At 40.1% G+C, this 16,824-nt stretch overlaps 1 protein-coding gene across 2 annotated transcripts in view; it reads left to right on the top strand.

The window, feature by feature from the left end:
* Nucleotides 1–7,022: 7,022 nt before the first annotated feature.
* Nucleotides 7,023–16,824, top strand: part of LOC121283980 (F-BAR and double SH3 domains protein 2-like) — a 261,393-nt gene continuing 251,591 nt past the window's right edge. The window contains exons 1-2 of one of the 2 annotated variants that reach the window (XM_041198843.1): nt 7,023–7,567; nt 8,437–8,534. In XM_041198843.1, coding sequence (XP_041054777.1) covers nt 7,547–7,567; nt 8,437–8,534 — 119 coding nt within the window. In that variant the 5' untranslated portion in view covers nt 7,023–7,546. The remainder of the gene's footprint in view (nt 7,568–8,436; nt 8,535–16,824) is intronic. The other variant, XM_041198844.1, reaches the window with a different exon arrangement.

Below are 16,824 nucleotides of genomic sequence, written 5' to 3'. Positions count from 1 at the left end.
TTGCTGGTCTTCACCCAGAGCAGGGCTAAGAGGACTTTATGGCGGGTTCCACTGCATCCAGTAGGCACCTGAGTGAGATGTTGCTAAATTTGGGGGCAGCATGTTTCCTCCCTTTGGCAGCCATGACTTTGCAGCAGCTTCCGATCCCTTAGAGAGTACTGGCTCTGTGCAGGGGCGCCCTACAAATATGGCACACGGATTATTGAAGGCCTGAAATGATGGCCGGGCGGGTGAATCTGAGGCCGCCCTGCCAGTGATCCAGCGTGTTTCCCGGGATACAATATGAATGAGGCAGGCACGCATGGAATGGGTCGATACGGTGCGAAATCCCACCATTGCAGCCAGCTGGTAGAATATCCTTTTCCTGCCCACTACCACACTGTGTGCAAATCTGGGATGATTCCACTGTTGGGGTTCCAGATTGAACCCTGCCCCCCCCACCCCGGACTGTCTTTTACCTTGAGTTGCTGGCCTCCTTCATTCTGCCTTCCCCAGCCATACATATTATTGGCCATCAATTGGCCAGTTAAAGGCTTCAATAGGCCTAAGAGTGGGCAGGCTGATGTCTTACCCGTCCACTGTAATGTGGGGAACAACTGGAGGTTAGCAGGAAGGCAGTGGAATATAAAACCTGTTTTATTAAAAATATAAATTTATATCAATATAAAAATATAAAGCCTCTTTTATTTTATGTGCCCCCCCCCCACCCCCCGCCTGCAAATAAACCAATGGGGTGGCGAGGGAAGAGGTTGTAAAATTTTCCCCTCAGTGTTGTGAATATTTAATTTCATGTGTTTCAGAGAAAATAACTTCTTGTTTAGGAAGTGAACTTAAATGTCGATAAATGGAAACCCTTGGTTGAGGAACCAGCAAACAGACCTGGGGTAGTTACAGATCCAAGGGTAATTTATTTAATAAGGTCAGGAATAGAAGTGAGAAAACATGAACAATGGACAACTCATCTTTTAGCTTTTAGTAGAGACAGGAAGTCTACAGTTATTCCAATAAGGGATTTGGATTATTCGTATAGTTCCCAAATCAAAGAACCTAAAAGCATCTGTGTAAACAAGGGAGTTTCTTGGTGGAACCAGAGAGTCTGGAAAGAGGGTAGTTATATTCATTAAAGATATAAGTTATTCATGTGTGTCCCAGAGTCAAAGGATTGTTTAGAAGATAAAAGATAATTAGTTTCTACTTCTGTTTGGAAGACCCCAAGTTGCCATGCAGATGGGCTGTGGCATTAGGGAGGTTCCTTTGTTTTAATTTATCTTTGGATTTTCTGAAGGGTTTCCATAAGGTTACACACAGGAGATTAGTAAACAAAATTAGAGCACATGGAATAGGGGTAATATACTGGTATGGATTGAGGATTGGTTAACGGACAGAAAATAAGAATAAATGGGTCATTCTCAGGTTGGCAGGCTGTGACTAGTGGGGTACCACAAGGATTTGTACTTCAGCCCTGGCTGTTCACAATCTCTTTTAATTATTTGGATGTGGGGACTAAATGTAATATTTCCAAGTTTGCAAATGATACAAAACTAAGTGGGGACATGTGTTGCAAAGAAGCTTCAAGGGGATTTGGACGTACTTAGTGAGTGGGCAGGAACATGGCAGGTGGAATATAATGTGGATAAGTGTGAAGCAATCCACTTTGGTAGGAGGAATGGAGGTGCAGAGTATTTCTTAATTGGAGAGAGATTGAGAAATGTTGATGTCCAAAGGGACTTGGGTATCCTTGTTCATAAGTCACTGAAAGCTAACATGCAGGTGCAGCAAGCATTTAGGAAGGCAAATGATATGTTGGCCTTAATCACAAGAGAATTTAAGTACAAGAGTAAAGATGTCTTGCTTCAATTGTATAGAAATTTGTTTAGTCTATATCTGGAATATTGTGTACAGTTCTGGACCCCATCCCTAAGGAAGGAAATACTTGCCAGGGAGGGAATGCAGCAGAGGCTCACCAGACTAATTCCTGGGATGGCAGGACCATCCTTTGAAGAGAGATTAAGGAGACTGGGCCTATATTCTTTAGCAGTTAAAAGATTGAGAGACGATCTTATTGAAACTTACAAAATTCTTAAGGGGTGCGACAGGGTAGATGTAGAAAGGATGTTCCCCTGGCTGCGGATTCTAAAACCAGGGGGCACAGTCTCAGAATTCTCTACCCCAGAGGGCTGTGGAAGCTCAGTCAATGAGTATATTCAAGGCAGAAATCAATAGATTTCTGGATAATGGGGATAGCATGGGAAGATGGCATTGAGTTGGAAGATCAGCCATGATCTTGTTAAATGGCAGAGCAGGCTCGGGAGGCTGAATGGCCCACTCCTGCTCCTATACATGTGTTTGCTCATAGAGGCAGGTGGTCAGCTTGGTTAGTGCTTGGAACAGGCAGAAAGAGAGAGAGAAATCTGCCAGGAGCTGTAAAGCAACCTGTGTCTATCCAAAGCCAGGACAAGGTGCGTGGAAACCATTAGGAACCAGGGATGTTCCTGATTTTTTAATTGCTAGCACAAATACAGTGAGGCCCAAGCTTGAGCTAAGAAGTCCACAGTCTTGGGGTTTTGACAGAAAGTTGAAGGGCCATTTAGCTAAAAGCAATTGGAAGGTGATAGTCACAATACCTACTTGAAATAACGATAAAGACTAAGACTGGCTTCTTCCAACAAAGTTTTATTTTTGGTCCATAAAACTCTTACAGAGAACTTGTCTCACCTGTTTTCTCTTTTGAACAACCAATTAAATTAAAGAAAACAAAAGAGTTTTTTCTTTTATACATTCAAGTGGGTACTTAGCTAGTTAACCGATAATTACCTATTGAACTCCTTGTGAGTTAACTGTTTCCTTCCACAACAGAAGGCTCTCCATGAAATCTCATACTTTGGAGAATAACTGGAACACTGAGGAGAAATCTAAGTGAATTCCAGAGAGCTGTGGCATACTTGGTTTGAATTCCAAAAGGGAAGTGAATGAATCCTCAAGATCTTGTAACATATGAAGGAGCTCTTGGATGGAATTAGGAAGAAAAGGGGAACTGGGTTTATATTCTAAGTGTTGCCAAACTATAGTTAAATAAGTTGTGCTTGCTTTGTTTAATTTTTTATATAAAGTTTGCTTTTGTTTAAAATCATGAAATCTTGTGGTATAATTTCTTTCAGTTAATTACTATTTGTTCAAATTTCTTTTTAAATGTTAATGGTCTCTATGAGGATCCTAACAACAGGCATCAATAATCCTCCCATGAAGGGTGGGAGAGGGTTGTGGGGTAGTATGGGGGGTGTGTTCTTAACATGATGCTCACCCTGTGAGACAGCAGCAGATATCATAGTTAAATCAGCTTCCCAAAGTATAATTGAGAGCCCATCTGCACAGGTTTCCCAGGGATCGGGAAACAAGGCAGTGAAAGGAAGGTGGATGCTGCTGGCTCCACAAAAATAATTGCCTTTTCCAAAACTCCTCACTGCTCCTCAAGGAAACCTTTAGCCTCAGCTCTGCTAATATTGGCCTCTCTCTCTCTCTCCTCCATGCCTTTTTGGCTAGTCTATCCCAAAAGCCTCCCTGAAGTCCTGATTGGTGGGGATTCTCCCAGGCTGTGGCATCCTGCCTCTAGTTTTCCCTCCTATTCACCAGCCAGGGAAAAGGAACAAAAAAATGATAACGAGATCCTGCCATTAAGTTTGGCAGGACCTCTGCGTCCCTGGCCTTGCCAGGTTCTTCTGCCATTTTTGGCCCCCTGTAAATACCAAGGCATTATTTAAATGGCCTATGGTACAGATTCCCAAAAGAGATGATCGAAACAGTATTGATCAATTCAATTGCAGATTAGATCAATTTCTTTTAGAAAATACTGTTTTGGGATACAGATATATGCTAAGTGTAGCACGCATGAAAGGAACAGATGGACAGAATTCTACCGGCCCCCAGGAGGCAGGAAGGGAGATGAGGTGGCAAATTTCACCGACGGCAGAAACCTAATTGGGCAGGCTGGCTGCCTCAAGATGATGAGCAGCCAATTTGACTATGCAAAGGCCCTATTAAGTGCCATTTAATATACCAATGGCAGATCAAACTCTTGCCAAGTGGGGTGGTCATTATATAAATGGAGATGGGCTCCCAGCAGCAGCCTAAGGTGAAAGGATTTTTAATTAAAGAGGGGGCTGTGGACAGGGTAAGCAGACTCGGTGCCTCACCAATTACCCTAGGGTGTCCCCTCCAACAATGGGCTTTTGAAATGTTTTGAATTTTTCTTTCTTTACCTGCTGAATTCAGCAGGTCTCCAGGACACATGAGCTGTTGGCCCTCTGATTGGGCTGGCAGCTCTCAGGGGCAGGCAACCGTCCTGAACTGGATGGCAACCCCAGCAGCAGTCACTCAATTGGCTTCTAACAGTAGAATTGAATGGAAAGTCCTGCCTGTTACCTGTGGGTGCCGGCAGCCCACTTTTCTGGCCAATGTCAGGCTGACTGCACAATTAGCACAATTCAGCCCGATGAATTTGAATCAATGGTTCCCAAAGCTTTCTACCGATGAGGGCTTTCTTCACCTTACAGTTACATCTATTGTAGATTAATTGGGAGAGACTGATTGCCATGACGTTATGACCACAGCCGGTGTTAATTGCTGTGCAAACCAAATACCAGAGGGAAACTTGGCTTACAGGCCACAACCTTTTTTTTGCATTCTGATAATGAGAAGATGACACACCAATCTCAGCAGTAAGAGGTCCAGTAACACCTTTGGGTATTTAAAAATTAAAAGTAAAAGTTTTATTAAGAAAAATAAAAGAAAACTTAAGCACACAAGATTACAGTTACACAATTAAGGTTAGTCTTACAAAACATCTTCCAGAAATTCGCTGTGGTCAAACGCCACAAGTAAACACCTTCTAGGCAACACTCCCTTATAGATATTTAAATATGAAATCCAGAAACATCATGCAAGGCAAACTGCTATAGCTTCAATAAAGGTGTACCACGTAACTTTAGCCTCTTCCACGCTGCTATGGAATCCACTTCAGAATAAAACTGCTTGCTGCAGCCCAAGAATTCTCAGCAGCTCAAACAGCTCCAGCTTAACAACTATCTATGGCTCCCTCTACCACAGTAACTCTAATGTACCTTTTTCCTCCTTTCATCTCAATCCCACTGTTCTCACACCCTTTTGAAATTTAAACCCTTCCAAATATAAGTTTGTTCATGTTTCCATCTTGTCTTTGCTTTTGGGTCAATAAAAATATAATATCCCCTCTACTTGTTTATCTATGAACTCCTGCAAAATGCAAACATTTTTCTTGTTGCCTCTGACTCCCCTTAGAAATTCAAACTTATTTAAAAATGCAAATGTTGGATCTAACCTTTTTTCTTCTACCTCAAACTTAACACCTTAACCTTTTCATGTTTCCAAACCCCCAGGCAGCCTGACTCCTATCAACCCCTGCCCAGCTTAATTGAATCACACACACATAGACACCAAGCCTTCTTTACAGAATAACACACTATTCCCCAAAAATATTTAAAACATCCATTCTCACAAATGGTTAGTCAACAACTCCATTATTGTTGCATCTTGCAAACACCAGGATGGTAGAAAGCAACTAGATAGACTGTGGTATTTTGTCACCCACCAATTCCCACTGAAATTTATCTTTGCAAGCTATTGCTGTGCTTCAGAAAAGTAACCCATTTTGACGTAACCGTAAAAAGCAAACTCTGCTTCAAATACTTGTTCCGTCACTTTCAGAGCTGTCAACACTGAGGAAATGTTAGGGTTAAGTGTTAAGATTGATGATGTTTGTGATCAGAAAAAGAGAGACTTTAGATGGTAAACCCATTAAACATAAGGAACTGTGTTTATTTTTAAGAGTGATCCAAGTACAGACCCATGCCACAGTTGGTTGTCTAGTACTGACCACAGCTCAGAAAATCCCAAGGTTAATTGTTCGTTTGCACTGGGTTTGCTGATCTCAGTCTGGATTCTAATGAATGCATGGGAATTGGCTTCAGTAACTCTAATAATCTGCCAGTAATGTTATTTCTGAATGCCATCCAGCCAACAGAATATGCTCAATATTACTTTACGGATGAAGTCAGAATCAAGCCTTGGGAATAATGATCGCAATCCCTACTGTAATCAAATAGCTGAAGAATGCCCATGCCTTAGTCTTAAGCACAGATGATAGGCACTTAGGAGATGCTAGAGAACTGCTGAATTATTCCTCACTAAAAGTTAGTAGTCGCATGAGTGGAGTGGAAAAATGGGCAAAAAAGGTTTTTTTAAAGATCATAGGTCCAAAGTATCTTACAGCTTGGATCAAAAATTATTGATTTGTCAACCCTAATGATGGGCACCTAGTATGCTGCCTTGTTACTTTGACCATTTAATAAAAATCCAACTGTTGATATCTCCAATTGGTAAGATTACTTATTTAAGGTTTTCCAGTAAAATGAACGTGGAACACTGGCAGCATCTGTGGAGAAAGAAATTGAGTTAATGTTTCAAGTCCAACATGGCTCTTCTTTGAATCTGCTGAGTTTTTCCATCACTTTCAGTTTTTATTTCAGATCTCCAGCATCCGCAGTATTTTGGTTTATCTGATCATTATCACCTTGCTGTTGGTGAATTTGCTGAGTGCAATTTGGTTGCCACGTTTCCTACAATGATTACACTCCAGAAGTGCTTAATTGATGCAAACTGCAATGCACTTTAAGGCGTCTCGTAGCGGTGAAAAGCGTTCTATAAATGCAATTCTTTCCGACTGAAAATCATTTGGCATTTACATATCCATTCTAAATGTTATAAAGATAGATTTGGGGATGATTCAATGGCTGTACCTCAGTGGGCCTTGGCCTATCGGGTTAGTTCTCCAACCTCCAATCCGTGTGTGTGAGCGACGGACCGATCGATTGATCGAGCCCGCCCCCTCCAATCGATAGGACCCGGTTCTCGATTGGGCCGCCAGTTGCCTATAGCGACGGCGGAGGCCTAGCGGCTCCGATCAAGCCCGAGCGGCGCTGACGCCATTGACACGAAGACATTTTTTTTTCCCGCTCTGATTCCGACCGCAGCCGCTGTAAGTCGCTATTGAGCGGTAGATCCCTCGAGCGGGGCTGTTTGGTGGTTAATGTTTCAGCGCCTCCCTCCCCCGTCGCTTTCTCCGGTATTTTTCTCTCTCTCTCATTGAGTCTGTTCACTGGAGTGTTGGTGTGAGGAGGAGGAGGAGGAGAAGGGGGGGATATCATGGCGGTGCCGGAGTGACTCTTAGCAAAACCCCTGGACCACGCTTAGTGTCTTTCTTCTTTTCCCCTCTTTTCCTCCCTCTGACTCTCAGAAGCGAGTAATTCCACCCCCACCCCCCTCCCCTTCGTACCGCAATTTCCTTCCTTTACATCCCTTTTCAGTTTTCCTCTCTCCTCTCCCCCACTCTCATTCCTTCTCTCTCTCTCTCCCCATCGGCGGGTGGCACGGCGGCTTTCTATCTCCTCCTCCCCCTCGGCTTTTCCTTTCTATCTCCCAACATCGGATTTATGATTCCTGTCATTTCATCGACATGCAGCCTCCTCCGAGAAAGGTGAGCTCCCCGAAACAGACATCTTTATTCACTGACTTGTGTGTGTGTGTGTCTGTGTGAAGAAATGTCGTATTCGAGAAGGTGGGGGGTGGGGGGGATACAATGTCCCTAGTGTTCAGATTTAAAAAACACCCTCTGGATTTATGTTTTGAATTAAATAAAGTATCCATATGCTTATCTTTTGGGTTACTGTGGTGAGATATTTATAAATCCTTTCTTGTGAACATGATTTTTGGTGTTTGTGCCAGAATGTAAGAGTGTGGTTGGATTTGAAACCCTGGTGATTGTTGAGATATTTACATGTGAAAGTAAAAGGCGGGGGTGGGGGTATAGGGTGGGGGTTGTTATTGCTTTTTTTCTGCAGGCTGACTGGATTTTTTTTGTGAAAACTTGGGGGTTTTTTTTGTTATTGCGCTTCATCTGGGAAACGTCGAAGTGCACAACAGAATGTGCACAATTTTGGTCCTTTTAAAACGCTTGAAATCGGAGTGGACATTTCAAGGAAGGGCACCTTATGGGAAGTGGGTAGAATAAATATCTTTAAATCAATGACTTTTTGGCGGAAATGTCACGAAGATAGAATTGGCTGAAAGGTTTTAAATGACCATTGTTGCTTTAAATTTTCCACATGAAACGTTTCGCACTGTTTACATAATTTGTGACATTTTATGCTGGTTCGCAAACGTAATGATGCTTCTGCTATGTTTGTGGGGAAATTAATTCGTAAATTGGCATAAATTGTACAAATGTCGACGTTTTGTGTGCTTATTTCGCGCGTTCTTGAGTTAAGGTGATGCGTTTAGTTGGAAATCATTTTATTTGCATAGCTTTGATATCTTTTAAACCAACAGTGTGTTTCTTTATCAAAGGTAAAAGTTACTCAAGAACTGAAAAACATCCATGCTGAGCAAATGACTAAACTTCAGGCGAAGCATCAGGGGGAATGTGATTTACTGGAAGATTTGAGGTAAGATTTCCAAAATTTATTTTCTATCTGGAACAGAACAAAAAGATCTCGAATTGTGGGAGTATTAAATAATTTCCTCCTCCTGTTGGCCAAACTGTGACCGTAACAGTGTGCCAAACTGAAAATTCCACAAGTATGTTATCCTCATTACACAATTAAAAAGGATGTTTGTAATCTGCTGGCTCTTTTACATGTATTCCCTTCTCCCTTATTTGAAAGAGTGTACTTGTGTTCAATTGCATTAAATATGTGAGAATGTTCACAGGTGTTGTGAGTTCCATTAACTTTCCAGTAATATTCCTGTTTATATTTTCTGTGCATCTTGAGAGAGAATTTTTGGCTTTTTTATAAATGATTGCTTTACATTTGTGAGCTAAGAGAAATTAATCAAACTGAGGTTTAAGTTTTGTTTTGCTGAACTATGACTGATACTAGTATAGACAAACTGTAAACATGAGCAGTAAAACAAATCCTGCAATTCTAGTTTTGTCCTAGATATGGGTGACAGTATCAAGATGATGAGTGCACCCTTCTCATTGCATAGCATCATAGTACTTATTGTACATTTGCAGTAAATAAACGCTGTGCATTATTTATTTAAAGCTTCAATGTACCTTGAATTAATAATTCTTTAAACCAGTTTTGTAGGTACCTTTATTTTAAATTGTAATTCTGCGTCTAACTGTAGAGACAGTTTTTATTTGTAAATAAATGTCTGCTTTAAATCACAATGCAGTTAAGACTATATAATAAATTATTAGAAAAATGACATGCAAACCTCTTTTAAAAAAAACACCACATCAGCAAACTAACTTAAAATGCATTGTCAGTTTGGCCACTGCTGTCATATTATTGCTTTGAATTAGGGGCTTTGTTTACAATCATTTGGGTGACCTAGAAATGACACATTCAATAGATAATACAGTAGAATTGAACAATTGTAATTCATTCATTCATTAAAATTAAAAGGTAGCTGAAAGTGGGTTAGAAAGTTATGAAGCAGTAGGCCATGTTTAAGTTATGGCAGAAACTTGGGATTGGAGTTCACAGTTTGCAAATTCAAGAGTATGACATTCCCTTGAGCATACTCTAACTTTTTTTATAAAAATATAGTACATATTTTTCCTCCCGCCTCAATTTGAGTAAAACTAAAATATTTATATTCTTGAAGTGGAATGAGATACTCTCCTTACCAAGGAATGTTACATTATTACAGTACCTTTTTCATTACCAGTGCCAGTTCCAGTGTTTCTTTTTTCATATAAGCTTTGTCGCTTTCTGTGTAGCTTTGAATTGTAGAAAAAACTCTTTTTATGATGTTTAAGCTGTATTGGAGTAAGTTTATAAAAAAGCACCAGTTGATAATCTTATTTTACCAAAAAGCAGTGCTGTTGAATTCCGTCCCAACTATGAGCAACCTAAATTTTTCTCCTGGCCATAATAGAAATTTTTCTGCAGTTTGTGAACATGTACTTATGATAAAGAAAGCTAATTTGGTAGTTACCTTCAGTTCTGTATTTTAATGAATAAATTATATGTTGATAAATTTACTAGGAGTACATATGGTTGGACTGTAAGAAAAGAAAAATTTATAGAACTAATATTGATATATGTCAGGTACATATTTTAGTATTGCAGAAAAAGAGATGTCAAAGCTTTTCATCTTGCACTCAGGACACTTGCAAAAATACCAATTTCAGAGGAAAACCGCAATTTATACTGTGTATGAAGAAAGCGCTGATTATTTAGCAAGTGGACTCTGATAGAGACTTGTCATGGAGAATGCACCAGTAATATATGTAGCTTCGAGAACACGCAAATGTATCACACTGCGAGTTCAAATGACAATCCTAAATTAGTTGTCAGCGTAATTCTTAGTACACTGAGGATTATTTAGCAAATGTTGTTGCCCAATCGTGGAATCACATCTGATGTTGGACACTGTTTTGAGTTTTGCAAGCATGGGCTGGTTGGCTACGGTCTGTACTTTGCCCATTGCGAACAGCAGCTCGGACATGCTGTTTGATACGATCCGCCAGTCTTTGGGATGTATGGCCTACATACCTCGCTTCCCACTGGCACTGAAATTCCTATACCACATTACTCATTTGTGTGATGGTCAGAAAGACCTTTTGGCTTGATAGCAGCATCCTGTTAGTGGCAAATACCACTTGTGCTACTACTGCGTAGTAACAGTGTGAAACAACAAGCTTCACCTGTCATTTCACGATGTATATCATGCAAACTCATGAACGAGCCTAAGGCCATCACTTCCGGCCCTGAAAAGTGCCCAGTCTACCTTAGATTACCCTGGAATGGCAAGGTACCTCAAAAATTTGAGCAACAGGAAAAGGTAGCTGTTTCACGCTGCTACTATGCAGCAGTAACACGAGAGGTATTCATCACTAACAGGGTGCTGCCATCAAGCCAAAAAGACTTATCACACAAATGAGTAATGTGGTATATTAATTTCACTGTCAGTGTGATGCTAGTTATGTAGGCTGTATGTCCCAATGACAGGCGGATTGTATCAGATAGCATGCCCCAGCCGCTGTTCGCAACGGACAAGGTACAGACCATTCCCAACCAGCCCGTGCTTTTAAAATTCAAATCAGTGTCCAGCATTAAATGTGATTCTGTGATTGGGCAACATTTGCTAAATAATCCTCAGCGTGCTAAGAATTACACTGACACCAATTTAAGATTGTCAGTCGGGCTCTAGGTGTGACACATTTGCATGTACTGGAAGCTACATGTATTAATACACAGGGCCCTGTTCTTTGCAGACAGAGCATGTACACATATTGCGCCTGTATCAGCTAAACAAAATAAGTGGCAACCATTCGTTGACTCATTGGTCAAGGCGTTATCCTGAGCAATCAGGACCTAGCTGCCAAGTTTAAATTTCAAACAATACTTGGCAGTTAACTGTCAGTAACCATCACTGGTGCATTCTCCATGGCAAGTCTCCTCCAAGCAGAATTCACTTGCTAACCACATACAGTATAAATTGAGGTTTTTCCCTTATATTGGTATTCTTGCGAAGTGTCCTGATGAGTGTAAGATAAAAAGCTTTGACGTGTCTTTTTTTTCAGCAATACTCAAGTTTTGTACCACCAAACGACTATTGTATATGCATTTTAATTTTGAATGACCCACGAGCAACATAAAAATTGGCTCCTTTTCCTAAGGAAGAACTTGCATTCGTATCATGCCTTTCATGACCCCAGTATTAAGTGCTTTTGAAATTTAGCCACTGTCGTAATGTAGCAGAAATATATTTAGAAGGTGAAATAATTTTTTTTAGTTTGGGTTGTTTTCTGTTAACTTATCAGCGATTGTTGTGAAATTATATTTTCAGAACTATAATTATCAGCAGATATGTATTTTTTAGTGTGGTTTCATTGGGGCTACATGTTTATCTCAAAAGTGTAGTTCCTAAAATAGTTGCCTCTTTGTGTTCATTTACTAAGAGGGATCTTGCACATCCATGATCCTAGCCCTTTCTGAAATATGAGGGAAAGGAACATTTTAATCAATTTTGTCAGTGAATTTGTTGAGCCTCATTGTGAAGTATTATAGTTAGTTCATGTTCCAAGGATATCTCTGATGTTCACAATGGCATCTGATTTCTTTCCTGTGCTGTCATAGAATCTGACACACCTTATTTTGTCATCTCATGTTACAATTTGCCTATCTTTGCAATGCTGTTGAAGCTATGGCATAATGGCTTTTGTACTTGTGCTTGTGGGCTTTTGTGCAAATGTGAGGTGAGTAAAAAGTTTCTCACAGTGAGTAGTTAGGGTTTGGAATGCACTGCCTGGAAGTGTGGCGGAGGCAGGTTCAATTGAGGCATTCAAGAGGGCATTGGATGATTGTTTCCATTTAAATGTGCAGGGTTATGGGAAAAAGCAGGAGATTGGCACTGTTAAAATGCTCAGAGAATGAGTGCGGACATGATGGGCCGAATGGCCTCCTTCTACACCGTTATGATTCTGTGATACTTCAGTGCACATTAGTTATAACGTGATCCGTTCGGCACTTCCTCTTTCAACTTTACATGGGATAAGTTTTTGATTGGAGATAGAAGAGTAAGATAAGGGTAGAATTAAATCCCATCTGTTTTTGTTGATATCTGGAGAACATTCCTGTGGCAATATCTATCAAGTGTGGTTTCTGGGGAGCCATTTGATCTACTACTTGTTATTGAACTACTGCTTTAGGGATCCTTAATAGCAGTCTGAGAAACAGTTAAATATGTTCACTGTGCATATTGTTATGATCCCTGTGGAGACCAGCAAACCAAAAGAACCAATTATTTTTACCCAGCGACCCTAACGAGAAAAGCAATGGATGAGATTTTATTTTTTATAACTTTAACCATCAAACCAAAATCAACATAAATTAAACATGAATTAACAGGCAAATTGCAGTCAATATAAACTGTAAATTGCACATTAAGTAGATACAACAAAGATAGATCTTGTGGATTTACTGGGCAGTCCACCTAGCATATCTGGCAGTACTTCACTACAAAGCCCCTCATAACTCTGAATTTCCTCAGATAGAATTCAGTAGAATAGAACTCCTTTTTTTCTTTGACTATTTAGCGACTATTTCTCATTCCAATAACGGCTCCCAACCAACTCATTTAATGGGCATTGTCTTCACCAAAATGACTTACTACTTTAGAACCTCCAGCTTTGCTCATGACAGCATGGATCCATCAGAATCATCTTTAGCTGAACCCTCAGTAACAACCCAGTGCAGGTTCGGGTCAATTAGTTCCTTTAAAAATATTTGTAACAGCGGCAGTAACCTTATGTTTCCTTATCTCTGCTCCCAGGTCCAGCCTTTTGTGTTCACCTTTTTCAACTGTGCCAAAACTTCCCCCCTCACAAAACCTGATCATATGGGGCCTGTTTTCATCTTAGCTGGGGTCACATGGGCCCATTTTGTGTCTCACCTTCAGATCACAAGATCATAGGTTCCCACCTCTTGGAAGCCACGCTAAAGCAGAAAGTAAGAAAGTGCTGAAAACATCCGACTCAACACAGGGAACAGCAGCCCTGCTGATGTGTGAATGCTCCTGAGCCAATCCCATACACAGGCCTCCCCTCCACTTGAAATGCTACTGGAGGTCCACAGCTCAGGCGCAAAGTCTGCATATGCGCCCTTGCTGCTTCCAGTCGACTGGCTGGAGCCAACTCTGCACAACGGTACCGGACACCATCACAATATTATTCCTTTGGATATAGACCTAATATCAACATTTACTAATGACAGCAGAATTGGATGTAGAAGGTCAAAAAGAACTACAAAGAATGTTAATGGGGAAATGGCTTAAAGGTGACACATGTAATTCAGTGCCACTTTATGGAAAGTGATGTATTTTAGTAAAATAGTTAATAGTAGTAATTACCATATGAATGGAAGTTGATTCATAGAACATTAAAGGTGGGCTATTAAAACTTAGACCACTGTTACATTTTTTAATTTTGAGGTAAATAATATAAATACAAAGAGATCATGATGAGTTTAAAAAGAACTTTAACAACTTGGTGTACAGTATTGCATTTCACAAAACCAAAGGGTGTTAGAGAGGATACAATACAGATTCACCAAGATACTGTTTGCGTCCATTTGAATTATGTGGCAATATAATATTTTCAAAATTATGAAAGAAGGAAGATAGACTGGTTTCAGTAATTGAGGGATCAAGAACAAGGGTCAAAGATACAAGATTAAATGTAAAGAGATTTAGAATAGAAGGCAAGGGAAACTTCTTTATAGCTGTGAGGCTGTGGTATTCACTTGAATTAGTGGTTAAGGTATAAAATAGATCAACATTCAAAACTGGACTGAATAGGCGAATGAAGGAAAAGGGATTTAGGGATAAAGGAGCTTGTTGGGCAAATTCAATTAGAAATATTTGCTCATAGAGGGTAACACTACCATGGGCTAGTTGGGCAGAATGGTCTGTTTCTGTGGCGTAATTTCTATATAGAAGAGAGGCATTTTCTATATTAATCCACCATGAATTTATTTTGTGTTATCTAAATATTCTAGATTTTTCAAACCATCAGAACTGGAGGTTTTCCCTTTCCCTGTGGAAAACTATGTCTCCTTTGTTTTGTATTCCTCATTATCTGTGCCTGATTTTGGGAATTCAGTTCATGGGAAATCATGAACATGGACCCAGTAAGTGTGTTCCTTTGTTCCTCTTCAAAAGTGCCCATTCAACTTTTAGGAGCAGTCTGGCGAGATGGCCTGTGCTTGGACCTTTGCTTTTGATCCTATTGCTAGGTTATTTTGCAATTTTTTTCCCCTCTGTCTCTTTTGGAATACTATTCTTGACAGCACAGCCAAGATCAGGAATTCACCATGTTTTGTGGCATTTTATATGAAAGATCATTATAGAGTGTTACTGCACTAATGATGAAGGTTAATTTTTGAAAGCAAATTTGCATAAAAGCAGCAGTACACGATACTTAAAATATTTTTTTTAAAGGAGGAAGTGTCCTTTATAATCAATATGACAATTCACTCAATCAGTCATGTCCTAGGTAGGCAGATATGTTTTAGATATATGTTCTTACAAAAGGTCACCAACCTGAATCATTAACTCTTGTTTGTCTCTCTCCTTATGGATGCTGCTTGACCTGCTAAGTATTTCCCGCATTTTCTACTTAATTTTTCAGATTTTCAGTATCTGCACAATTCTACCAATTGTATGTTTTGTCTGTGCTTATGAAGTTGATTTGCATGGAATTTGTCCTAATTTTAGCATAAAAAATGAGGAGGCGGTTGCAAGGCTTTCTCTTGTTCATGATAATCATTACCCACCACTTGACTGGTGCAAATGTTTTCTACCACTTGTCAGCGCAAGCCTGGAACTTATCCAAATTCTGTTCTAGCTGGCATGATCAGAGATGTTTATAATGAAGCTGAACATCGTTGAGTTGTCAGTGCACAACCATACTTTTGATCTTGCGATCAAGGGAAGACGTCTGCAGTCTATTTAAGAATGTAGAAATATTGAGAATGTACTGCTTTAACCAGATGCTGGGAATTGAAAGAATACTTATCTCTCTGAACTCTGAGATTGAAAGCATCAAAATTCATCTGATTTGTTCTAAAGCAAAATAGATGGTCAGGTTTCTGGTCTTGATGAGCTGCCTGTGGAAGAGCCAAGTTGAGTTTGGTTGCTTCACTAGTAGGGGAAAGAAAGATAAATTGGTGGGATTCTCATAAAGCTAACTCCCCCACCCCACTGATATTTCTTGCATGCTGTCTGAGGGACCAGTATTATTCAGTATTATTACAACTTAATCGGAAATCTGAAAACTCAGAAATGGCCTGTGATTTGGGTGGCGAGTACCAAAATATAGCTAGGATGGTGGAAGAGTGGTGCCTTAGATTGAGCTGTTCTATAATTATAGTGTACTTTTACAGGTTTGTTTATCGGTAATCAGCTGTAAGGAAGGGCATATTTTATTACTTGAGTGGTTATTCCTTATTGACATGCTTAAAGTGATTAAACTAGTCAGCCAGTACTATAAACTGGTAAATAATCAATTTGTGCAATACGGTCTAGAATGAATTCTGACCGTTGCCTTGAATTTCTCGATAATTAAAAGTTTTACCCCCTACAAAATGTGTGACGCATATAGAATGTTGATTGGTTAGTATGAAGTTTACGCTAATAAATAAAACTTGTATGGCTGTCTCAGGGCCCTGATTGCATTCGTCCCTATTTCCTAAATCAACTAATCTTAATCTTGCTGAAATTTGCCATAATTTTTGAAAGCATAAGTATACCATGTTATGGGACTGGAGTTCTTATTTCCTTGAAGAAGGATCGCTAGATAGGCCCACTTATTTCAGAATCCATCTTAACTACTGTTTAGATTTTTAAAAATTCATTCATGGGATGTGGGTGCCAGTGGTGGAAGGTATGAATGTTTGTGGATGGGATGCCAATCAAGTGGGCTGATTTGTCCTGGGTGGCGTCAAGCTTGAGTGTTGTTGGAGCTGCACTCTTCCAGACAAGTGGAGAGTATTCCATCACACTCCAGACTTGTGCCTTGTAGTTGGACAGGCTTTGGGGAGTCAGGAGGTGAGTTAGTCGCTGCATGATTCCGAGCCTTTGACCTGCATTTATAGCCACAGTAGTTATATGGCTAGTCCAGTTCAGTTTCTGGTCAATGGTAACCCCAGGATGTTGATAGTGGGGGATTTAATGCTGTTGAATGTCAAGGGACGATGGTTAGATTCTTTCATTGGAGAT

Source organism: Carcharodon carcharias, chromosome 11 (assembly GCF_017639515.1).
Source record: "Carcharodon carcharias isolate sCarCar2 chromosome 11, sCarCar2.pri, whole genome shotgun sequence".
Lineage (NCBI taxonomy): Eukaryota > Metazoa > Chordata > Chondrichthyes > Lamniformes > Lamnidae > Carcharodon > Carcharodon carcharias.
Note: the sequence above shows the minus strand (reverse complement) of the source record. Positions and strands in the feature narration are given on the sequence as shown.